The sequence below is a fragment of the Prionailurus viverrinus genome, chromosome B3, assembly GCF_022837055.1.
Source record: "Prionailurus viverrinus isolate Anna chromosome B3, UM_Priviv_1.0, whole genome shotgun sequence".
NCBI classification, from domain to species: domain Eukaryota; kingdom Metazoa; phylum Chordata; class Mammalia; order Carnivora; family Felidae; genus Prionailurus; species Prionailurus viverrinus.
Window position 1 is genome coordinate 41630205 of NC_062566.1, and position 26478 is coordinate 41656682.

The 26478-nt window shown below is 45.4% G+C and overlaps 2 protein-coding genes across 2 annotated transcripts in view; one reads left to right on the forward strand and one right to left on the reverse strand.

The window, feature by feature from the left end:
* LIPC (lipase C, hepatic type) overlaps positions 1–26478 on the reverse strand; it is a 160420-nt gene that overhangs the window by 122025 nt on the left and 11917 nt on the right. Inside the window, exon 2 of the mRNA XM_047864530.1 lies at positions 17452–17578. Coding sequence (XP_047720486.1) covers positions 17452–17536 — 85 coding nt within the window. The 5' untranslated portion in view covers positions 17537–17578. The remainder of the gene's footprint in view (positions 1–17451; positions 17579–26478) is intronic.
* Positions 23511–26478, forward strand: part of ALDH1A2 (aldehyde dehydrogenase 1 family member A2) — a 399898-nt gene continuing 396930 nt past the window's right edge. The window contains exon 1 of the mRNA XM_047864525.1: positions 23511–24116. The gene's annotated coding sequence lies outside the window, so the exon portion shown is untranslated. The remainder of the gene's footprint in view (positions 24117–26478) is intronic.

Genomic DNA, 26478 nt, shown 5'->3' on the forward strand with positions numbered 1-26478 from the left:
TCTCATCACACATGGCCAGTGAGGAGCCTGGTCTTTGTTCTCAAGGGAAGTTGTTGCTCTAACTTGCCCATTTGTGGCCTGTCTGAGAAGGATAACTGGCTTCTACTCCCTGCTCTGCCATTTACAAGAGGCATTTTAGTTCCCATTCATTTACTACTTGCCGGATGCTCTGGAAAGAGTTTTTGTGCACGTCAGTTTACTTAATCCCTACTAAGTGTGTGACTCTGGGCCAGTCACCTGACTTCTGTAAGTCTCCTTTTCCTTATCTTTAAAATGGGGACAATAATAGCACTCACCCCAGGGGGTTGCTGGGGGATAAAGTGGACTATCCTGGGGAAGCCTTGGTGTTCAGGGAAGCTGCCCACCCTTGCTGAGTTAGATGCTCTGCACTGCATGCCAGGGGCCTGAGGGAGGCCATTCTGCTCCATATCTTAGGTCTAATTTGGGTCTCCTCTTTGAGGGAGGGAGTGTATCCTATTGCCTTTGCCTCCCCAGCCCTGGGCACAGGGTCTGGGGCAAGGTATGCACTTGGTAACATGTGTGAGATTAGGAAGGAGAAGAGGAAGAAGACTGCAGGGTTAGCTCCAGTAACTCCTGGTCCTGAGCTAACAGGTTGGGGCTGAGGGAACCTCAAGTGGGAACATAACAAAAAGCGAAGCCGGATGACTTTTGTCAGAGAGGAAAGAACCTACAGAGCACCCACCTCTGAGTCCAGGTGAGGGCAGTGATTTATCCAAAGTCACACAGCCATTTGGTGACCAAGCTCATGCCATAATTCATGGCTAAAGTTTTGCCAGTGGGGGTGTCCGATCCACCACGTTAGGACAATGTATTACCTAGAAGAGGTAGAAGACTCGAGAGCAAACTGCTGGGTTCTAATCCCTGTCCCCCGCTGGTCGTTATTCAGGACCCCCTGTCCCATACTGCCCCCCTTCTCTCTCTCAGGGCTACTGCCAGTCTGCTGTAGCAGGGCTCTCCCTGCCCGCCTACCATCAAGTCTGAGGACTCGATGAGAAGTTCAAGACCAGCTGTCAGAAGGTTGAGTGGGGGAAAGACACAGGCCTTGGAGTCAAGTAGAGCTCAGTTCAAATCTCCTTGCATCCTTTTCCTCGTTTGGACAAAGCAATTAGGCTGTATGTCCTCCGGGTTCTTCACGTGTGAAAGGAGAATAACAACACACAATTTATAGGTTATAGATTGTTGTAAGAATTAAGCCAACTGAAGCAAAATGCTAGACACAGTAATTAGGCATATCCAGCTGATCTGAGGTGAAGAATTATGTCTTATTTGTCTTTATATTTCTTCTCATTTCCCTGTGCCTCCAGTGCAAGCACGCTGCCTTATATTGAGTCGTAGGTGCTAAATCCTAAATCACTGAGTAAATGAGGAGCTATTTTATGTTCTTTAAAACTTTCCTTCTCAAAGTGTGGTTTGGGGACCAGCTGCACTGGCATGACCTGGACGCTTATTAGAAATGCAAGATCTTGGAGCCTATCCCAGATGTACTGAAACACAACATTCATTTTAGTAAGCTCCCCAGATGATTCGTATGCACATTAAAGTTTGAGAAGCTTTGCTTTAGAGAGCAACATCTGAAGCTGGGGGAAGCTTAAACTCCCATTAAGGTAGCCAACATTGTGGGAAATTTACAGACAAGAAGACGACACACACGTGATGTGCATGCCCTCTCCCCACTCTCACTAGCCTGAAAGCAGTTTCCTGGTTCTGTGGAAACCCAAAGGACTTAGAATAATCACTTCTGTAAGATCCATAATGGGAGCAGAGCCAGCTTCCATGTGTCCCTATGTGTGTACTTTTCAGAGTAGGCTATGGTCTGGGGATCATTCCTTCCCTGCCAATCGATAGCTCTGTCATAGATGTTGACTGCAGCTTCTAATCAAGAGCCCCGAATGACTTCAGAGTCCCTGTGTTTTTAGCTGAGGAAGTAGGGCAGGATCTGAGGTGGTTTTCCTGTACCTCTGGGATGTTTTCCATTATCTCCAGCAGGGATGTGGAACTTGCTGAATGAAATGACTTAAAACTCATTGATTTAAAAAAGATGGGGGTGCCTGGGCGGCTCAGTTGATTGAGCATCCGATTTCAGCTCAGGTCATGATCTCATGGTTCATGGGTTTGCATCCCACTTTGGGCTCTGCGTTGACAGTTCAGAGCCTGGAGCCTACTTCAGATTCTATGTCTCCTTCTCCCTCTGCCCCTCGCCCACTCACACTCTGCCTCTCTCTCTCTCTCTCTCTCTCTCTCTCTCAAAGATGAATAAACATTAAAAAAAATCTTTTTTAAATGTATGTTATTTAGCCCCTTGATGGGGAGGCATATACTCAATGGTCATTTGCCATGAGCCTACTCCATGCCAAGCCTGTGTGGGTCCTGGGGATACAGTGGTGACTAAGACTTGACTCTGCCTTGAGGGGCTCATAGTGTGGTGGAAAGAGAGATATGTTGGCAGATAATGAAAGAGCGGTGAGCCAAGTGCCATGGAAGAGTTGGCGCATATATATATATATATATATATATATATATATGAATGAGAGAGGGATAAGATACATGTATTCACACACACACGCACATATATGTATATATATATATATATATATAGATAGATAGATAGAGAGTGTATATATATATATATAGAGAGAGAGAGAGAGGGATAAGATACATATATTCATACACACACACACACACACACACATATATATATATATATATATAGAGAGAGAGAATTAAATGGTCTGCAATCCATACACACATATAAATATACATATATAGAGAGATAAAGCAAATATACTATAATGTTAACAATTATTGAACCTATCTAGAAGGAATACAGTAACTCATTGTACTATCTTTTCAACTTTTTCTGTACTTGAATGCTTTTTTAATAAAAAGTGGGAGAGAGGGGCGCCTGGGTAGCTCAGTAGGTTAAGCGTCTGACTTTGGCTCAGGTCATGATCTCATGCATGGTTCATAAGTTTGAGCCCCACATCGGGCTCTGTGCTGATAGCTTGGAGCCTGGAGCCATTTTTAGATTTTGTGTCCCCCCCTCTCTCTGCTCTCTCCTGCTCGTGCTCTGTCTCTCTCTGTCTCTCAAAAATAAACGTTAAAAAAACTTTTTTTAAAAAGTGGGAAAAATGTTGGGGGTAGTGCATGAATCAGGTGAGTATTATAATGGTCAGATGACTTAGTAAATGGTAGATGCTTACAAATATTTGTTTATGGCTCACAATACATAATTGTGAAGTGCTTTCCCCATGTGACCCCATTCCATCCTCCCAACAACCCTATGGGGTCTGTAACAATCACCCCTGCTCACTAGCAGAGGCCTAGAGACCACGGTGATTTGCCCAAGGCCACCTGCTGGTAAGTGACGTAGTTGGGACTGAGACCCAGGCTCTTAGACTCCAAATCCAGTTCTCTTTTGTTACCCAGAGTCTCCCTCAGGAGTGGATGGTTTGTTTTCTGCCTCTACCAGGGGCCAGTGCCCAGATAGGAAGACGAGGCTCAGTGTTTATCTTCCCAGTCCTGCCTCGTCCCTGGGTGGTCGACCATCCACTTCTCCTTTGGGTCTGCAGGGGGTGAAGACCAAGGGAGGCAGGCACCCAGGACAAAATGGCAGCTGACCTTAGGTCCTTTCTCCTTGGCTGAGGCCAGGACCAGTCTAGGAAACAGCCTGGCTGAAGACAGCTTGTGTGGGAAAACGGCCTCTCAAAGCCAGAGAGAGCCATTGTACGGGCTCACATTGAGCACACTCCAGCAAAGATGATGGGTCTTTCAGGCACCACGCCAGAGGGTAAGTTTTATCACTTACCCGCAATATGAGCCAGATAAATGGCTCCTTCTTGGTTTCCTGCCAGTTATTGCTCGTGCTGCCAGAAAGTCTTAATCATGCTGTTGAAAGAGGCTGCGCCCCCTCCCCCCGCCAGCTGCCAGCTGGCTCCTGGGCCTCTCAGCTGGGCCACGGCTTCCTGCACCCCCACAGCAAAGGCTCCCCTGTTTGGGCCTGATTCAGAGCATGCAGACTTACTACTCACTTTTCAATCTCATGTATATTTATAAACCTCTTTTTATAACCCTGAAGCCCCCAGGGGTGGCTGAAGCTCAAATAGAACTGTGACATGTCTACAGTGTCCCCAGTGCCTGGCTCAGGGCCCAGGTCAGAGCAGGGTCTTGAAAGTGCTGGCTGGATGTTCTGGGCTCAATTATGTCCCCCACCCTTCCCCAAATTCATATGTCAAAGTCCTAACCCTCTGCGTATGTCCCAATGTGACCGTCTTTGGAGACAGGGTCTTTAAAGAGGTAATTAAGGTTCATTGAGGTCACCAGCATGGGCCCTAATTCCACATGATTTATAAAAACGAAGATTAGGACAGACATGCACAGAGGGAGACTACGTGAAGATAAAGAAGGGACAGGCAAATACCAACCAAGGAGAGAAGCCTCAGAAGGAGCCAACTCTGCTAACACCTTGATCTCAGACTTCTGACCTCCAGAACTGTGAGAAAAGAAATTTCTGTGGTTTGAGCCCTTTGTCGTGGCAGCTACAGCACTAGTGGACTGGACAAATGTTGACTTTGTGGGAGTCCTAGCACAGGCCAGGCACAGAGCCGGCATGTGGCTAAATCTGGGAATAAATCCATGCCCCAGACATCATCCTTTGAGTATGGACTTCTCTGCTTGAATGGGTCATTCGGGGTATTTTCTGGGGCAAGCGGACAGGCTGACCCCCCACCCTCCCTCATGAGTCTTTCCTCCAGATCTTTCCTATTCAACATCACCCATCCTTATCGTGAATCTCAGGGGCAGGAGCCTCTCTGTGTGGCATGAGGGGGGAGGCCAGGGCATGAACAGTTACACACCAAGAGGACCTGGTCATGGAATAATGGCAAGGCCCATGTTATAGGAAGCAGGGAGCATCTTGTGAACGGAGATTTCTCAGATGTTCTTGTGGTATCACCAAGCCTCAGAGAGGTCTTGGAGAGTCCAGCTCAGTTTGTGAAAGCAGTTCTGTACATAGAGGATTCTTGGGTGAATAAAAACATGTTAGCTTTTTAAAAGTACCCTTGGTTACCTTAAATTGGCCCAGAATTTTCAGTCTTGGAATCATGGGGCCTCTCCTTTCTTTGGGCTGCCTGGGTTTGTGGTTGCACCTGGTTTGTGAGCTTGACTTTGGGGAACCAGGAGCTGTGAAAGAAGCTGAGATAAGAGGGACCAGGACTTTGTCCAGACACAGTTTCCTCCTGGGCCTCTGAGGAGGGGGCTGTCATAGTGAGTGTGGGGAGGGTAAGCTTTTGGTCAGAAGTGGTCAGGCCCAGAGAGGCTTAGCATGCGTCCCAGGCTCCCATGGCACTCACATCTATAGTAGGGTACTTCTGAAGGCCAAGATACCCATTTGGGCTCTGTGGGGGACCCTGGGACCACCAGAAATGTGCATCAGTGAGACTCCCAGGGGCCTTGGGAGGCTTCTCCTGCCCCTTGCCCTTCAGGCAAGCCCACACGCATGTCTGACCCTGTAGGAAACACATTGGGAAAGAAATGGTCTGACGGTCATTTACTGTTTGGATTGTTCTTACAGAATTGTGCCTTTGTCCTCCCGGTGTTTGGGAATCTTTGATTCGCTCCAGGCAATTGAGTCACACTAGAGTTAAGGCAGGGGGCAATGTCTCATGTTTAAAGTAGACAGAACTTGGCTTTCATAGTTTTCTCTCCCATTAACCTTTAAATGGCTGACATCAGATGAGGCAGACATAGAAGGTCTCAGGGCACTGCAGCAACCTCTCGATGAGTCCTGGTGACACCCAGGGTGTCAGTGCTGGAAGGGACCCTGCATGACACTCACGGGAAGTCAGAGGCACAGATGGTGGACGCAGCCACCCAAAGGGTCTGTGCAGCTGGTGCAGTGGAACATTCCTCGGTTTCTTGGGGCATGAGAACACGAGAACAAAACACAACAGCACCAAAAACCAGCCCTGTGGGCAGCCAGATCCTGAAGTTCCCAAATGAACATAGAATAGATACAAAGTGCCGCCCAAAGGCCCACAGAATAGATACAAAGTGCCGCCAGGACTTTCTATGTCTGTGTTTGTGGCAAGACAGAGAGGAGGCCACATTGAAACTGAAAACGTGACTACACGTTCCCCTCTTTGGACTAACAGCACTGAATGTTGCTCTTGTAGCATTTCGATCACTAGCCCCAACTTCACCTTCCTGCCTAGATCATTCTTGACTGAATTGTGCAATAGTGAGTTAACAATAACTAATTGATTATTAAATTATGAAGATGCGTGGTCATTGAGTTGCCCACTATCCCTTTGATAGATTTCAATCCAGAATTCCCCCTGCATCCCCCACTTCTTGGTTTCAGCCAGCAAATCCCAATCTTCTAAGAAGCTCCCCTCGACATCTCACATTGGGATACCCCAGGGTTTCTCTGGGTGTGTTCTTTCTTGCTGCAGTAAGGTAAATAAGCCTTTCATTTGACTTCAAGTGTGCTCCTGATGGTCTTTGGTTGGTGAGCTTTTACATCTCTAAATTGGGCATACTGATACCTGCCTAGGAAACATTCTTTATAGAGATGTTGTAAGAAGCAAGCAGTATCATGTGGGTGGGGAATGTGTTTTTCAAGTTGAAACTGCTCTGGGTCTATAAGCTAGTACAACGTGGAATTTCCGAATGACTCTCTTTCCGGACTTAGAATACAGTACTTTTTACACGGAAGATTCCTATTCAAGCTTCTATTATGTGTTCCGTCTCATTTCATTGGTGTAAATTCCTCCCACTTAGGAATGGCACTTAACACAAAAACTTCAAAGACACTTGCCTGAGGCTGGGGCCTGCCTGGGAGGAAGATCTGAGTGTTTGTGGGTGCCTGTCAGGTGATGTAGCAGAGCTGGTGGCTTCTGAGCCCACCCCTGTCTTTTCCTCAGGATACCATTGCTTCCACCACAGAGAGGCCACGGTCTCAGGCTGAGGGAAAAAACCATCCACTCAGCAAAAAAAAAAAAAAAAAAAAAAAAAAAAAAAAAAAAAAAAGCAGCATGCAGCCTTATTTCTCTTTTTTCAAACACCAGCTTCAGTGGTGGCCCTAGTGCTCCAGGGTAAGGACCAAACTCCTTAGCATGGTCTTGGATGTCCTCACCTCTGGCCATTTCTTTTACGTGCCCCCTTCCTGCCCCCTTCCTACCCCAGCCACAGCCAAGGACCTCAGGGATTCCCAATTTCATTATCATTTTTCAAGTCTCCAAGATTGCTTTATGCTTTTTCTTCTGCTTACAACATCCTTCCACATATTTTCCTTCAAAACTCAACCCAAATATCCCTTCCTCTATCTTCCCAGCCAACCTCTCCTGCCTCATGGCCTTGTGGTGTTTTATACATAATGTTATTTGTGTACTTATCACATTGTACTGAAATTGTGTTTCTCCCAATCTTTACACACATACACACACACACACACACACACACACACACACACACGTAGGGAGCCAGAGACCCCGTCAGTTGGAAACCTCCTTGATGAAATGAAATATGCTTTTTCATTTTTGTAACTTCAGGGATGCAGTTTTGTACTGACAGTGGGGCCTGGCACACAGTAGGTGGTTAATAAGTGTTATAACGTGCTGCTGTTGATCTTGTTATTGTTTCAGTATAAAGCAGTTATGTTGTTTTCACTATTTTGGATTCTCTGAGGACAAGGAAGCTGGAACATTTGTCACTGGAAAGTTTTTCGCAATCAGAAAGGCCAGCCCTAGTCAACTGAGAATCCACAGCTCTGCCCAGCTTTGGGAAATGCCCGGCTCATCTGAAAAGAATGTTCTTGATCCTATTTTCAGGCCTGCCAAGGAGGGGTTCACTGTGTATGGTTAATTAGCTATTGCAACTAGTATTTTCCCACTAATTACAAGTAAGTATCAGCTGGGGATTTTTCTTCAAGAATCACTTTCTTTCTGACATGCCCATATTTTATTTCAGAGGAATAAATTGGATGAATATCATGAGGTTTTGTATTATTTGGGCTATTGCTACCCCTGAGGGAGGTCAAAATCCAGGATCAATCAATGTTGATCCCACCCCCTTCCCTACCAGAAAACTTGGAAAAGAAGCCAGGTTTGCCCCAGAGGCCTGCGTTATTTCTGTAGGGAGAGCCCTGAGTCTGAAAGTCAGGACACTTGGGTTCAAGTCTTGTTTTGCCATTGACTAGCTTTTTTTGTTTTACTAGTGGTTCCCCAGACATTGTCTCAGACCAGCAACAGCACTTGGAAACATGTTAGAAATGCAAATTCTCGGGTCTGCCCCAGTCCCCACTGAATTAGAAACTGCAGATGGGGGTCCAGAAATCTTATTTTAATAAGATTTGCTTGTTTAATAAATTTAAATTTATTTAAATAAAGAGATTAAAATAAATAAAATTAATTAATTAATTAATTAATTAAAGTTAATAGATTTTAAACCACTAAACCAATCTGGTCAAATCCATTTTATCATTTTGCTATAAATTTATTTTTAAAATTATTCCAGTCATTAAAGTAAATGTACTACATATATATACACACACTATAACATTGTAAAAAATTTGGAAGAAACAAAAATTTAGGTATAAATTCAACTGAAGTATAAACATTCTTGTACATTTTCTAGTAGCATTCTTTTCCTCACACACACATATTTTTAGTGTTGTAATCACAGGACACACACAACTAGGTATACTGACTTTTCCCTGCTTAATATGAATACTGTAAATACTATTCAGTGTTGCCACTTCCGTATCTTCATCGGAACTATTTTTATTTTTTTTAGAGAGCAAGAGAGAGTGTGAACATTGGAGAGAGGCAGAGGGGGAGAGAGAGAAAGACAGAGGGAGAGAAAGAAAGAGAAAGAGAGAATCCCAAGCAGGCTCCAACATGGAGCCTGACACGGGCTCTATCCCATGACCCTGAGATCATGACCTGAGCTGAAATCAAGTGTTGGACATTCAACCAACAGAGCCACCCAGGCGTCCCTTCATCAGAAATATTCTTTTTTTTTTTAACCTTTATTTATTTTTGACACAGAGAGAGACAGAGCATGAATAGGGGAGGGGCAGAGAGAGAGGGAGACACAGAATCCGAAACAGGCTCCAGGCTCTGAGCTGTCAGCACAGAGCCCGACGCAGGGCTCGAACTCACTGACCGCGAGATCATGACCTGAGCCGAGGTCGGACGCTCAACCGACCGAGCCACCCAGGCGCCCCTCATCAGAAATATTCTTAATGGCCACACAACTTTTCATGAAATAGTGCCACAGGTAGTTCACCAGAGCCCTGGTGAACTTGTGGATGTGGAGGTGAAAATGCTCTGGACAGAAGAGGAGGCCTCCCCTTTGAGGCACTTGATTTTCTCCTCACTCCTCCCCACCCCTCCCCCTAAAGCACCATTGTGGGAAGATCAAAACTACCAGTGTTTCTGGAAATAGAGTCCTAAACAGAGAGGAAAGGGAGGTTAGCCAACAGCCCTGAGTTTTCCAGAGTCATCCAGAAACTTGGATTCTCCCAAACCTGAAATCCCCTCCTGAAACCCTGAAACAGTTAGGTCTTGACTGTGCTACCTTGTGGCTGCGTCTATGAATTGCACCTGCTCTTGACAAGCGTGGCTGGCACCCCAATCTTTCAGTGTGGAGGAGCCACTGGAGTTTGTCTCCTTGCCCTAGGTTGGTGCCTGAGTGTGAGCTCCCCTCCCTGCAGCACTGGTTGGGCTCCCTCCCATTATTCTGGTTTCCACACTGGGGCTGAAGTCCAGCCACGACCCCTAGCCTGCTTGTCAGGGATCCAGGTGTCCTGCCTGGCCCTGGCCAGCCCCTTTCCCTAGGGGGCTGGACCTCAATTCCCAGCTGAAGGGGTCCCTCTCTAAAATGGACACCGTCCTGGGAAACCTAGCATAACCACCCTCCTTCCTGGCTGTGCAAATGGCTGTGCCCTCTGCCCAGCATGGATCCTGTGGAGGTGAGGGACACCCCAGGCTGAGGTCAGCGTGGCCCCGTTCCCATGGGGGGTGTAACCGGGACTGCTCAGTCCTGTGTGTAGACCAGCCCCCGCCCTCCTGTCCCCTCCCTGATGACCTGCCTGTGAGGACCCAGCACTGTGGCAGCTGGTGGGGGGAAACAAAGCGGGAGGAGGTTGCCGCAGGGATCTCCGTACTGGCCAGTTGGCTTTGGCTGGATTACTCACTTGGTTATTCAAGTGCTAGAATAACACTGTTCCCAGGCCCACTTCCTTCAATAATCAGTTTCTTTTTGAAAATGTACCATTCACCCGACCCAGAATTAAAGAATAAGGACTCAGGTCCTGGGTCCCCTGTGAAAGGCAAGCAGCGTGGAAGACAGGCTGCTGTCCTTTTACCTCAGGCTTGTCCTCTCTGGATGTGTTACCCTCAGGAGGGCTCGAGGGGCTGGGCCAGGACATCTGGCAGTGGATAGGATCTGCCCTTTAGCAGAGAGAAGATAGAGTCTCACTAGCATGCTAGTGGCTGGCCTGTGGATTCCTGTTCCCTGGACACTCCCAAGGAACGAGCTCCATCTCTGGACATCACCTGCAACATTACTCACAGTGACCTTCCCTGCAATTGTTGAGGCCTGTCAGGGATTTGTACATCCCACTGGGGGGGGAATAATTCTGGGCCTGAGCCTATGATAGTGGAGGTGGCAGGTCTGAAGGCATCATACAAGGTGTGGCTTTTCCCAGTGGCCCTCTTGGGACAACAAATCCAAGACCAATCTAACTGCAGATAATCAGGATTAAAAAACAATGTTTATTTATTTATTTATTCTGAGAGAGAGAGCCTGCAGAGGGCAGAGAGAGAGAGAGAATCCCAAGCAGGCCCCGAACCACCAGCCGCAGAGTCCGATCGATGTAGGGTTTGATTTCATAAACCATGAGGTCATGACTTCAGCCAAAATCAAGAGTTGGATGCTCAACCGAATGAGCCATCCAGGCACCCCCAGGACTTTAAAAATTTTTTTTCTTTTACTTATAAATAATTTAAAAACACTTAATAGCCTTAAATTCTTTATATATATATATATATATATATATATATATATATCTTTAAATATACTTCAAATCACTGGCAATATGCATGTATATAGTTTTTTCAGTTGTGATTAATATGTACATTATTCAATCCTGTTTTTTCCTCTATTGCCTACAGAATTTCCTAGTACTTATTTTTTTATTTTTACTTTTTTAAGTTTGTTTATTTATTTTGAGAGAGGCAGAGAGAGCATGAGTTGGGGAGAGGCAGAGAGAGAGGGAGACAGAGAGAATCCCAAGCAGACTCTGCACTGTTAGCACTGAGCCCAATGCAGGGCTTGAACTCACGAAACTGTGAGATCATGGCCTGAGCTGAAACCAACAATCGAATGCTTAACAGACTGAGCCACCCCAGGCGCCCCTCCTTGTACTTGTTTTTAAAAGCCTCAAGACCAGTTGTTTAACTTTTTGGAGGTCACAGTTCCCTTTGATAATCTGTCAGTTATGACCTCTCTCCCCAACTCAAAGGGCACATAGACATGGGTGCCATCTGAGGAGACCTCCAGACTCTCAGAAACACCATGCCAGGTGAAGATCCCTCATGTTGTACTATGAGCACCCAAGGGTCAGCATTAAGCCTTATATTTGTGCATTCCATCTTTATGATCCCCCAAAGTTCCTGGAACTTTTAGTACTTTAGTAGGTATTTGAGACAATGCTTGTTTAAAGATGGATTTGGTGCTAGCTGGATGGTATATTGTTAGGCATTCTGGTTGTTTCCAGTTGTCGGCAGTTGTGACCCAATGCTGCGGTCAACTCCTACCTACAGTTTGCATTTTTTTTTCTTCATCCCACAAGGCCTGTTTTGGGGAGGTGTTTGGGCTTGAAAAACACATGGACTTTATTGGCTCTGTACCTTTGCTTATGCACAAGGAAAGCCTCCTTTTCTTTGGTCTAAGATTCCCCCCTGCAAGACCCTGCTCAAGTGCTGCGGGTCTCCCCAGAGCTTTCCCTTGCCCTACACGTGGAAGTGTGTGTCTTCTGCATCTCTACCTGCCCCTTGTCTTCATCAGTTTGGGCTTCTCTAACAAACTTCCATAGACTGGGTGGCTTGTAACCAACAGAAACTTGTATCCCACAGTTCTGGAGGCTGCAAGTATGAGATCTGGGTGCCAGCACGTTCAGGTTCTGGCGAGAGTCTGCTTCCTCGTTTCCTCATATGTTGGAAAAAGAGCAAGCTCTCTGGAATCCCTTTTATAAGGACGCTAATCCCATTCAGAGGCCTCCACCCTTATGAACAGGGGCCACACATAATACCATCACATTGGGGTTAGGATTTCAACACAAATATGGGGGGAATACAAGCATTCAATCTATTGTACTCCTCTCTGCGGGTACTCAGCACATTCCATGTTCTTGTGAGAAAATGTTATATACACATCTTATCTCCTTTATTAGACTCAGATACTTCATGTATCTGATACCCAGAACGGATCATTTTAATATGCCTCTGCTCTGTAAGACAAAATTATTTTCAGGAATATTTCAAAAATCAGGAATTGCTATTTTCTTGATTTGTTCTTTAGTTTTAGAGCAATGAACACTTTAGGAGGAAGAGTATATTGCCGCTTTAAAGATAATCGAAGCATTAAAAGTATTCCCTGTAAGAACTAAAATTTTTACTTACCAAACAAAATATGGTTGACTTTTGAACAACAGAGGTTTGAACTATGTGGGTGCAAATGTACATAGATTTTTCCCCCATAAATACAGGACAGTATTGTAAATTTATTTTCTCTTCCTTATTTTCTTAGTAACATTTTTTCTTTTCACCAGCTTACTTTATTGTAAGAATATGGTATGTAATACATATATGACATGCAAAATATGTGTTAATTGACTGTTTATGTTATTGGTAAGGCTTCTGGTCAACAGTAGGCTGTTAGTAGTTAAGTCTTGGGGGAGTCAAAAATTATACGTGAATTTTCTTTAAAAAATTTTTTTTAAATGTTTATTTCTGAGAGAGAGAGAGTGTTCTAGCAGGGGAGGGGCAGAGAGAGAGGGAGACACAGAATCCAAAGCAGGCTCTAGGCTCTGAGCTGTCAGCACAGAGCCTGATGTGGGGCTTGAGCCCACAAACCTAGAGATCATGACCTGAGCCAAAGTTGGATGCTTGACTGACTGAGCCACCCAGGCACCCCATTGTATGTGGGTTTTCGACTGCACAGGGTGTCGGTGCCCCTAACTCACATGGTGTTCAAGGGCCAACTGTATTACACCTCACAGTTCACTGTAATATGTGTTTTACTGTTTCATTTTGATTTTTTAAATGTTTATTTTTTTTGAGAGAGAGAGAGATTGGGGGGTAGAGGAGCTTAGGGGCAGCGAGAGAGGGGGATGGAGAATCTGAAGCAGACTTTGTGCTGTCAGTGTAGAGTCCGAGGCTGAGCGTGAACCCACGAACTACAAGATCATGACCAGAGCTGAAGTCAGATGCTTAACCCAGAGCTACCCAGGTGCCCCTGTTTTACTGTTTTAAATTGTAAACACAGAAACTCTAAGTGGTCACCGAGGGTAACAGAATTGAAGTTTTGAGGTTTTGTTTCTTGGCTTTTACAATCACTCTATCATCTTTTATTCTGAATTTGCTGCGTAGATGTAGGAACATGCAATAAGTCCCACAGGGGCTGGAGGCATGAGACGATCAAAGCAAGTTGGGGGGATTTGAAACCGTGATACACTTCCTCCTGCAGTGAGCGCGTCACTGAATGCGTGAAGGTCAGGAGCCAACCGTGTAACTGGGAGCGCTCAAAATGAACGTCGATGGAGAACGTAATATTAACTAAAGGATAAGTAATACAAAAGTGTGATCCTTTGAAGGTAACACATATATAAAACTCAACAGTAACCATAGAAGTTATTTGCAACTTTGACCAAAAAACTATTTTGGGGGGTAGGAGGTTTATTTTTTACCACTGACATTATTTAGGATTGTGATAAAATGAAAGACGGACCAACTTTCAGCAGGTTCTGCTATTGTAATGACCGTCCCTATGAAGGATGACCTCCTGATTGTGGACTTCCAGGGCACGTGGCTCCCACCTCCCACCCCCAGCCTACCCCTGATTTGACAGCTCGAGGTGGGAGTTGGGGACAGTGGCCGGTGGGGCAAGGCGGGACGCAGTGTCCACGGCAGGAACACAGTGGTTCTCTGTGTGGGCTGAGGCCAGGGGGATGGCTGATAGGTGAGGCTAATTGTCTTCATGTACTCCAAACAAAACAATACACCACAATGCACTGAATACAAAAACCGGTAATAGAATCCAGTCCTCTCCTCTGATGCCAGACATTAAAGAAATTTGCAACATTTCTTGTAAATCAATGTCACTCCCTTTTTATTGTCATTGTTTTCAAACTACAAGGTATTTCTCATAATATGATATGTATTGATACAGGATTGGCTCGCCGTTATTTTTAACGGCATTAACATTTTAAAAAATGTCTCTGTTTTGGTCTCTAATATGGCAAATACTGATAGCTGTATTCCATATAAAAAAAAGCTCTCTGGACCCCTAAGGCATTTTTCAGGATGTCATGATGCCCTGAGACCAGGAAGTTTGAGAACTGCGGCATTCATGCACTGCCTTGTATATGGCAGATGCTTGTGCCACAGGGTTAAGCGAACGAGCCACTGAACGGATGGGCTTCAGCTGCTTCTGGTACTTGGAAGTTGCGGCTGAGACTGGAGGGAGGAGCAGGCCCCTGGAGGCAGTGGTGGTGGACATCTGGAAGGTGGGGGCTGCTGGGGTCTAGAGGCAGGATCCTCCTTTTGAGAGCACTATTAGCTCTCATGGCAACATCAGTGTGGTGGGTCTGGGGGTCAGGCAGTGAGGACTGGGGATGACAGTGATGGTAGGTCCGTGTCCCGGGGGCATCAGGAGGCTACCCATGCCTGGTTCCCCTTGGTGCTGACAGATTGGAACAGCTGTTCCAATCTGTCTTTCTGGGTGGGAACTGGGCAGTATTGGTTTTGAGGGGCCTCTGGCTGTCAAATCATCGAGAATGAGGACAACAGAAAGAAAGGCCTGTAGGCTCAGTCAGATTGAGCTCTAGGTGTTTCTCCCTGCTCTGCTCTGAACAGCCATGGGACCCCTGCAAGCTGCCTATGTGCTGGCTCACTCTACCACATGGTGAGGATGGGGTAACATCGGGCACATACTGGGAACACAGTACCTTGGTGGGTCCATTAGTAATGTCATTAATAAAAACAAAAAGAGGCAGGCTGGGAGGGGTGGGGCTAAGGAGGAAGGGTCCTCGGGGGAGTACTTCCTGGCCCATGACTAGTGACAGTGGGAGCTTGGTACAGACCAGGGTTTCTCAACTCTCAACCACTCTGGACACTTTGCCCTGGATAACCTGTTGTGGGAGCTGGTAGAATGTGCATGGTAGAATGTTTATTTAGCAGCATCCCTGGCCTTTGCCCACTGCATGCCAATAGCCCTCTCCCTTCAACTCTGACAACCAAAGATGTCTTTGGACATTGTGGAGGATAATTTTGCCTCTGGTTGAGAGCCACCAGTCTAGGTACTTGTCTGACAAGGCCTCCACTGTGGGTGCTTGCTTCCAGCCAATGCCTTGGAAGATGACCCACCAGCCTCATCCACACAAGATCTGTCTGGCTCACTCCTTTCAGGAAGAATTCTTGCCAGAGATTCTACTCTCAAAGGAACAGGAGGCCTCCTGACTCTGCTCCCTTTCCCGGAAGAACCCTCCTGCTAATCATGGCTGTTTCCCTCAGCTTTTGGACAAACCAGACCCCGGGAAAGCAGCAGCTGAGCGACGCAAGAGCTGGTGAAGGGAATCTGGATGCACAGCAGCCTGGGGGAGGCCGTCCTGCCCTTCAGCCTCCTCCTTGGCACTCATGCCTTCCAACCTCCAAGTCTCCACTAGAATATAGTCTGGGCCAATAACAACGCAATGGAAGAACAAAGGGAGGTATGTTTACCCAAAGGAATGCTGCTGCCACCAGAATGAACGAGTCACCGCCACATACACGTGCCCCAGATGAATCTCACCAGGATAATGTTGAGTGAAAAAGCCAGAGGCAAAAGTGCACATGCTCTATGGTTCCATTAATGAAAAGTTCCCCCAGAGGCAAAATACTCTACGTTAAAGCTCAAGGGGTACACAAGGGAGGCTTCTGGGATGCAGGTTCTGACTATGAAAATTCATTGAGAAGTTATGATACAGGCACTTTTCTAGATCTACGGAAAATCAACAAACAAAAACAACATTCTGGGCCGAAGGTCAGGACAGGCCCTTTAGCAAAATCCCTGTCAACCCAGGGAATGAAAATCATCAGCAATTTTGCCTGGCTGGCTCTAAATCATTATTGTCATGTTTGGACATGGCTTTACACATGAGATGATGAATACAAAATAATCAGCATAGTGCTTGGCACAGAAAATGCTCAGGAAGTGGTAATAATACTACCAATTAGTATTGATGTAGGATACAAAATAATAATAAAATAATCAACGGCCTTTTTTCTTATAGGGGAAACAAAAGGTTCTGGAAATTTCACATATATTCCTGGTTACTAAATTCCTGATTCTCAAGGTTTTTGGACCTCCTTCCAAAGATAGTCTTTGGGGAAAGAAAAATCTAAGTCTCTTCCTCAGAGTGAGTAGCTCCTGACCAGTAACCAGCACACACACACAAATCCCAAATACCTGTCTAATTTGGCCCAACTGTTCAGTTTCCTTCATATCCATCATTTATTGATCCAATATACTATTTAGCCAGGAACCTGGAATCCACCTACCTGGTCAAGCAATTGGATCTACCTTTGGCCATCAATCAAGTTTATGAATTTATAAATCAAACAAGTGTGACTGCTGTTGGATTTCTCCGTCTCAGAGTAAAACTGTGGCAGAAATACATGAAGTTTTTCTAGAAAATATGCAATGCTATCTCTTCTTTAGACCTGACCGGAAACAGGACTCTACAAATTCCTCTCTCCTCAGACAGCCAGCAATCAGGCAACCTCAGCAAAACGGAGCATTTCATTGCAAGCTGCACTCCCCAACCACAAATTAGATGCCAAATTAACCCTCTGGAAGATCCCAAACTCTTTCAGATCATTCTTCCAAGACCCAAGTCTTGGCATGACGGGTTCTGAATCAGACATGAGGGAGAGAATTCAGTGCAAGCCGCAAGTGCTTTTAGACTTCTATCCCCAGAGAGATCTCCTAAAATTTCAGTCCTGCACAAACGGCAACATGTCCCTGTGACCCGTGATGCCACTAATAGAATCAAGTTCTGTCCCACACCGTCAAGAACACTCAGTGAATTTGTCTCACAAATGTTCTTTGTGACAGACATTTAAGAAAGAAAAATCCATGCCCATTTCCACAGAAAAGGCAGGCTCTTACCTAGTCCCAGGCTTTGTCCATGGGCACTTGATTGGATAAAGACGCACAAAACCAAGAAAATAGAGACACACAGGGGACTTTCCATTTCTCCTGTTTCATCCGGGGTCCAAGGTCTTCTTGCTAATTCCTGAAGTTAAAAAGACGAGATTGCCTATTGATACTTTGTCATGGAAGCCTGCTGATTAATAATTAACATTTAACCATGTTACCCAGTGTCCACCTCGCTTGCTACCCCCTCGCAAGCCCAGATCTAACTATATCTAATACAAAAAAAGTTGATTTACAAAAGCTTTTTAAAAATCCTGATACATTTTGAGAATCAAATATCTTGTCTTGTATTCTTACCTTCTTGGGCCAAGGTCATAGTTCCAAATTAATCAATTTAGGTTAATGTGTTGTGTTTGGAAATTCTGTCAAAGGTCAGGGGTCGGTGGCTCCCACACGGTTGCCTAGCTCTCCCTCTGATAGAGGGGATGCTGGTTCATGGCAGTGGTATTTCAAATTGCAGACTAAGCACAAAGAAAAAGAGAAGGGCTCTGCCAGGTGGAGAGCAGCTGGAGGGCCCATTTTCTTTTGAATTTAGCAAAATGGCTGGTGCCTCAAGTCAAAAAGTTGGTGGGGTAAACGTTTCTATAGCGGAAGGGGGCAGGAAAGCTCTAACCTCAGTGTAAGAAGAGGATGACACAGAAGCAAAGATGTGGGACTGAATGCCTTTGAGGGGGGCCCCATTGGGGGTGACCCCAGAGAAAACTCTCCTCTGTGCTAATGTTCCCTTGTGTAGAGGACTGAGAAGTCAGGCAGGGGAAATGTTACTGTGTATGACTCTTTTGATATTCCTTGGGTCTCTAGTTTTATTTCAACTTTATTTATTCCAACTTTTCTCCCCCTGCATACCTACTATGTTCCAGGCACTGTTTTAGGCTCTTGGGACATACAAGTAAACAAAACAGACCAAGATTCCGGGCTTTGTGAAGCTTATATACCACGGGGGGGAGGAGGAGTCAGATGATAGAAAATAAACATAGTAAACAAGAGATTTATGTAGATTGTAGAGTGTAATAAGCTATGGAAAAAGGGAAAGTATAGCAGAAATCAGGAGGTGGGGGGAGGTAGTGATTTTAAATGGTCAGGATGAGCCTTGTTGGGAAGTTGAACTTTAAACGAGGGTTTCGGTGAGTTGCCTCTGTGGACATATTGGGAAAGAGAGCTTCAGACAGCCAGAGCACCCAATGCAAAGGCCCTGAGGTAGGAGCATGCCTTGTCTGTTCCAGGAACAACAAAGAAGCCAATGATCAAGGAGATACCCTTATAAAGACTTTGACTTTCATGATCTGAGACATAGGAAACCATCCTGAGGAGAAGAGTCACATGATTTGCATTATATCTTTAAAAGATCATTCTGGTTTGCAAGGCCAGGGACAGATTATAAATGAGCAAGGGTGCAAGTTGGGGAGATGTGTGAGGAGGCTATTGCAGTGATCCAGTGAGAAGTGATGGTGGCTTGGTTCAGCATGATAAGAGCGGAATTGAGGAGTGGTTGGGTGGTGTTGGGTATATTTGGAAGGCGGGTGCAACAGAGTCTCCTGACTACTGGAATGTGGGCTGTAAGGCAAAGAGAGGTGCTGAGGATGACTTCAAGGACTTTGGCTTGAGCAAGTGGACAATGGGGTTGATATCAGCTGAGGTGGGGAAGGCTGTGAGTGGAACAGGCTTGGTGGGGGAAGATTAGGCAATCAGCTTTGACCCTGTGGAGTCTGAGATGCCTCTCAGACATTCAACTGGAAATGTTGAGTAGGCAGTTAGGTAAGTTGGGCGTCTGCTCTGCAAATTAACTCATCAAGATACCAGTGTATCCAAGTGGCTTCGGAATATCCAAGACGCTTCCCTCCCAAATGTCTGCAGAGTAAACTCTCTTACCACTTTCTACATGGGAAGAGACTTTCAAAGTTCTGGCCCTTGTAAGTCCCTGCTTCACCAAAATCTCCCTACGATCATCGCATGCCAACTCATTTTGTGAGGCTCTCTTTGGGTGGGATAGGAGGAAAGATGCCTGTTCCCTTTCAGGGGTGCTATACAGACAGCACCTGTCTGCCCAAGCTCTGCCTTCCTAACCCATCACCCTTGTGTGGTGGTTTTAATGCACAAGCTCTGCTGTGTTTTCTTGAAGCTTGCCGGGGAGACTACTGGCAGGGAAGAGAGGAGGACTTCACAGAGAATAAGATTTCCAGAGCCTGAGGATGCTGGGTCTACTATCTATTAGCCAAGCAAAATGTTACTTAACCTTAATGAGTTCCATCTCCTCACCTGTAAAATGGGATAGCATGAGCCAGAGATAATACTTTGAAATACTAACTTAATAGGATTTTTCTCCCAACATCTCCCCCTTGTTCTCGCTTCCACTTAAGAAGGGCAAACTAGAGAGAATTCTACAAATCCTCTTTCTTCCCCAAACTTAGGACCTAGGACAAATGAATCGTAACCAAGAAAGACACGTTTTTACGTTTATTTATTTATTTTGAGAAAGAGAACATGCACATGAGCAGAGGAGGGGCAGAGAGAGAGGGAGGGAGAGAGAGAAAATCCCAAACAGGCCCCACGCCCAGTGTGGAGCCCAACATGGGGCTCGATCTCATTATGGTGAGATCACGACCTGAGCCAAAATCAAGAGTCGGTCGCTTAACTGACTGAGCCACCCAGGCACCCCAAGGCTAAACATATTTTAAAGGAAGCAGGAGCACCCCACCTTCCCATCATCAGAAAGAAAGTCTCTTGGGCTTCGCAGGTCAGTGGAGATGAAAAGATTGTAGGTCTGAGGGCAAAGGAGACCGTCCCTGGCTTCCCAGAAACCCTGCCGGAAGTTGGTAAGAACACAAGGGGGATATGGCTATGTGGTGCTGGCAGATGGGCAAAAGGATGCCCCTGTGCCTGGAGGGAAGTAGGAGAGCAGTGAGCCTCCAGCACTAACAGGTCATGGAAGATGGGGAGGACAGGCCCCTCCATGGCCACCTGGGGGGGTGGGTGAGAGAGAACCAGGCGGCACCCCCACCCCCAGGCCTAGGTGTTGCTGTGTCTGATCCAGAACTATGGCACACTGGGGGTAGGGGTGGGGTGGAAAGAAGAAATCCGGGAGGGCTTGAAAAACAGGAGTTTGGAGTCAGTAATTCAGATGGCTTACAGAAAGTAAAGACATTTCGTGTACATCAGAACTTGCAGCCTGAGAATCATCTCTGTACAAAAGCAGATACATCATGAGTATTAGAGATGTGCATGTGAAGTGCAGAGCCCAGTGCCTGGTTCATAGTAGAAGTTCAGTAAATGCAGTCACTTATTCTGGAGACAGCATACTCAGTGGCCAAGAGCCCGGGCTTTGGAATCAGACAGGTCTAGGTTCAAATCCCTGGCCTACCACTTCCTAACTGGGTAACCTGGGGTAAGACCTGAGTATTCTGAGCTTTAGTGTTTTTTCTTCCATCTGTACAAGGACTACTGATATCTACCTGATCAGGTTAAAGGGCATAATGGAAAGAGATAAAGCAATTCTGGCAAGCAGGAAATAATAAATGGCAGTTATTATTATTGTTTGATTGTTTTAATTTACATAGGGAAACAAGAGGGTCTCCAGGAGGTAGATAACAGTAGGACCATAGTGATAAAATGAAAAGGGTAGCCAAAGAGAGGGTCTGGGCCAGTAATTTCAAAATCTGAGCACTGGAATCAGAGTCAGCCTGAGATCTCAGGGAGTGGACAGGTTTGGGGACAGCCCAAGAACAATCCAATTAAAGCTTCTAGGACTGAGGCCTGGAGAGCTTTCATTCGAAAAACAAGTTCTCCACGAAGTTTGAACCATTGCCTCTAACTGGCTTCTGTGAGGTCTATCAGGGCACAAGAAGAACAGAATAGGCCCTAAAGATGTTTTTATATTTTCTGCTAGAGGCTGGATGCCTCTCTAAAATTCATATGTTAAAGCATAGCCCCCAAAGTGATGGTATTAGAGATGTGGTCTTTGGGAGGTGATAAGGTCCTGAGGGCAGAGCCCTCATGAGTGGGGGGAGTGTCCTTGTAAAAAAGACTACACACAGATTCCTTGCTTCTTTAAAAAAAATTTTTTTAATGTTTATTTATTTTGGGGAGAGAGAGACAGAGTGTGAACCAGGGAGGGGCAGAAAGAGAGGGAGACACAGAATCTAAAGCAGGCTCCAGGCTCCAAGCTGTTAGCACAGAGCTGGATGTGGGGCTTGGGCTCACAAACCATGAGATTGTGACCTGAGCCGAAGTCAGACGCTTAACCAACTGAGCCACCAGGCACCCCAATTCTTTGCTCCTTTGCTCCTCTGAGGTTATAGTGAGAACATGGCCATCTGTGAGGATCTCACCAGACCCCACATCTGCTGATCCCTTGATCTCGGACTTTCTAGCCTCCAGAACAGTGAGAAATAAATTTCTTTTGTTTACAAATTTCTGTTGTTCACCCAGTCTATGATAACCTATTACAGCAGCATGGATGGACTAAAATATTACCTTGGAAAATTGTGTGTGTGTGTGTGTGTGTGTGTGTGTGTGTGTATTTTTTTTTATGTCTGGGAAACGTTTTATCTCTCCTTCTATTTTGAACGACAGCCTTGCTGGATAAAGAATTCTTGGCTGCATATTTTTCTGATTCAGCACATTGAATATATCCTGCCACTCCTTTCTGGCCTGCCAAGTTTCTGTGGATAGGTCTGCTGCAAACCTATCTTCCCTTGTAGGTTAAGGATTTTTTTTCCCTTGCTGCTTTCATGATTCTCTCCTTGCCTGAGTATTTTGTGAATTTGACTATGATATGCCTTGTTGATGGTCGGTTTTTGTTGAATCTAATGGGAGTCCTCTGTGCTTCCTGGATTTTGATGTCTGTGTCTTTCCCCAGGTTAGGAAACTTTTCTGCTATGATTTGCTCACATAACCCTTCTACCCCTATTTCTCTCTCTTCCTCTTCTGGGACCTCTATGATTCTGATGTTGTTCCTTTATAATGAGTCACTGATTTCTCTAATTCTTAAATTGTGCTCTTTTGCCTTAATCTCCCTCTTTTTTTTCTGCTTCATTATTCTCCATAAGTTTGTCCTCTATATCGCTGATTCTCTGTTCTGCCTCATCCATCCTTGCCGCCCTGGCCTCCACTCGAGATTGCAGCTCAGTTATAGCATTTTTTATTTCATCCTGACTAGCTTTTACTTCTTTTATCTCTGGAGGAAGGGATTCTAATCTATTTTCGACTCCAGCTACTATTCTTATTATCGTGATTCTAAATTCTGGTTCAGACATCTTGCTTGTATCTGTGTTGGTTAAGTCCCTGGCTGTCGTTTCTTTCTGCTCTTTCTTTTGGGGTGAATTCCTTCGTTTTGTCATTTTGAAGGGAGAAGAGGAATTAATGAGGTTAAAAAATTAAAATTAAAAAAATTAAAATTAAAAAAAAATTTAAATTAAAAAATTAAAAACAAACACACACACACAAATTAGAATAAATAATGCTAGATCCTAGGTGTGTTTTAGTCTGGGTGTTGAAAGGGGCTTGATAGATTAGAGAAAAAAGAGGAAAGAAGTAAAAAAGGAAATCACTTGAAAATTTGAAAAAATGAATACCCTGAAGTAGACTAAAATGAAATGATGGAAGTAAAATAGAATTTGAAAAAATTTACACAAAGGTAGAAAATATAGTAGAAAAAATTAAAGAAAAATATTTTTCATAAAAATTGAAAGTAAAAATGAATTTTTTCTCTTTCTGTATTCAAGAAAGAGAAACAAAAAAGAGAGAAAAAAAAGAAAGAAAATTGAATAGATGGACCAGCGAACAGACTGAAATACGAGTGAAATGACTTCGTTTCCCCCTAGAAGTCAAATTAGGAAGCGCTTTATAGTCCATAAACTAAGCAGGCGGAGAGACTTGTGTTCCTGAAGAGCAAGGTTGGCCCAGCTGGGCGGGGCTTAGTGTAATGGCCCCATTCTCCACTAGATGGCGCTGCTTAGCTTACTGGGATGGATTGTTATGGCGCTTGTAGGTGCGTATGCGCATGTGCGGGAGCGGCAAAAATGGCGTCACCCGACTACCCGACGTCTAGTGTCAGAGCTGTTCTCCCGGATCAGCAATCGCGCACCCGTCCTTCGTCTTCGGCTTCCATCCACTCCCCGCTTTTACACAGTCCGTGACCAAGCCCCAGGCAGCACCTCCCTCCTGAGTTTGGTCTCAGATGCGTCTGTTTTTCCTGACCCCTTGCTTGTGAGGGACTGTGGCTTTGACCTGTTCTGCCCGTCTGCAGGAGGGTCTCGCCCAGCAATGGCGGGGTGCCAGCAACGCTTGCTGGACCCTGCTGCTGCCGATGCCCAGAGAGTGAGGCCAGGTGCCAGCCCGCCCCAGAAAAAGTTCGCGAGATAGTGTAGCAGCAGCGCCTCAGGGACTATGGAAAATCACAACACACATCTGGCACCAGGCTTCACCCTTAACGACCTTGTTCCAGTACCAGCGAATGTGGTCGTTCTCCCAGGTCCACTGGGGCCTTGCCTTTGGGGGACCCACACAGCTTCTACCAGGTGTTCTCCCAGCAGGGGAACCGCCTCTCTCCACGTGGCCTGAAGACCTCCGGACCCCACTCTGCTCCCGGGGATTCGCCCTTCCCACCAGAGCACCACCAGGTATTGAGCTGCGGAGTTTCAGACTCAGCGCTTCCCCTGTTGATGGTCTTAATGGAATTTAAACCCTCTCGTTTCTCCCTTTTTAGTTCAGTGCCTGCGGCTGTTTCCACTTTTCCACTTTCCCTCCAGCTGCTTTTTGGGGAAGGGGGTGCTTTTCCCGTATTCTTCCCCCTCCCCCCGTCTCCATCCTCTCTCCACATGCAAAAGTGGCTCCCCTGCCCCCTGCAGCTTCTCTCTCCCCCACTTCACCTCTCCGAGCCTCGCACCTGCTGAATTCTGTGGTTCAGGTTGTGCGGATTGTTGTGTTAATCCTCAGATCAGTTTTCTAGGTGGGCAGGATGGTTTAGTGTTGGTCCGGCTGTATTTCATGGATGGGAGACACACAAAAAACTTCCATGCTGTTCCGCCATTTGGATCCAAGAGCTATATATAATATTTGATATACCTTCATACTATATAATTAGTATATGGCACTATGTAATATATTGGTGCTATATAATTTGTAAGCATATACATACCCATATATTTTGAGGGGGGGAGTGCTCAAGGTTTTTTTACAACTGATAAAGGTGCTCCATTGAAAAGGGGTGAAGACTCTGAGGTAGAGGGATAGACAGGCTCCTAGGCCTTAATGACTTGACTGTAACGTGGTTGACTCCATTAATACAGTGGCAGAGTCACTAGATCCATTAGTGGGGTCTTTAGTCATTTGCACGTTCAAGAAAGTCCAGTGGTGGGGCGCCTGCGTGGCTTGGTCGGTTAAGCATCCGACTTCGGCTCAGGTCATGATCTTGCGGTCCGTGGGTTCGAGCCCCGCGTCGGGCTCTGTGCTGACAGCTCGGAGCCTGGAGCCTGTTTCAGATTCTGTGTCTCCCTCTCTCTCTGCCCCTCCCCTGTTCATGCTCTGTCTCTTTCTGTCTCAAAAATAAATAAACGTTAAAAAAAAAAATTAAAAAAAAAAAAAGAAAGCCCAGAGGTTTTAGGGGCACTTTTCATTTCCCATGAACTGAGAAGGGGATAGGCCTGATCCCATGGAGGCTGGAGTCTCCAGCAGAGTTATCAGCACTGTCTATAATCCTCCGTCTAAAATAATAATGGCTTTATAATTAGATTCTTAAAAATTGCCCAATTCTTGCTCTCTTTTAATTTGAAAAGCTTCTGGAAGAAATAGACATTTCAAGAGACTGGCATTTGATGACCTGACGGTAACCTTTTCTTTTAGTGTAATGGTGATAAGAAAGTTAATCAGAAGAAAAGAAATAAATAATTTACAGAGATAAAGAGAGCAAGTCCCTGGTGGGGAGAAGCCAGGGGATTGTGGTGAAGTTCACTTATGAAAGAAACAGAGTTTTATATTCAGAATCAGGTTTTCTTGCTTTCATCTTCAGAAACTGGGGATAGGGAGGAAGGGCAGCCTCAGGTTGGAATTCTCAGAAAAGAGTAATTGAAACAATAACTTTTGGAATGGTACTATTATTTCCCTTGGTTTATGGTTGAGATTTAAGAGAGTAAGAACTGGGACAAAACCATATCTTACCAGTAAAAGGCAGAGAGAGGGGAAATGAGGGCCATCTGAGTCCAGGATCAGTTTTCTTAACAACCACTAATCCTTAAGCCCTGTGTGTCTGGCTTTCCTCACAACTGCATGGGGCTTTCTTCCCTATGTCTGAACCGTACTCTGCTCCCAAGATGAAATTTATGACACTTTTAGGGTCATGTCATTGGAAAAGGACACCTCTCACTCCTTCTTGGGGCCAGGCTGCCATCGGGAAAGTGACCCAGCTTTTATTGGGCCACCGATCAGTCTGTAGACATTTTTGTACCATGTGGGACTATGATGAAAACAAGAAGGCTTGAAACACATCCTCCTTTGGAATGGGGTTGGCCTGGAGTTTAACCGTTCCATATCTTTTTAAAAAGTTTTTCTAAGATCAGTAGACAAATGAAAGGTGAAAACAAGTTTGCAGGTAAGCTTTTAGACTATTCAAAAGAACGAAGTGTTTTAAGAAGTTCAAGCAGATATTTATTCATCAAGATCACCATCCCTTTATTGATAAAATTTTGCAGATAAACTTTGCATTGGCTCTGCCTCAGACTAGGTTTGTAACCCGGGGCAAAATATGTAATTTCTCTCAGGCTCAGTTTTCTCCTCTGTCAAATGGAATCATGAGATCAAACATTATCACGTGGAAGGCACCTCTGACAGCTGTTGGCAGAGTCAAAGCTCATTTGACTTTTGTAACAAATGAGGTAGGAGTTATTTTCCCCATTTTACAGGTGAGAAAACGGAGGTTTTCAGATTCCTTGTCCAAGGTCACGTGTCTAATTGATGCACATTGGATGTGAGGACTTCTAGGTCCCT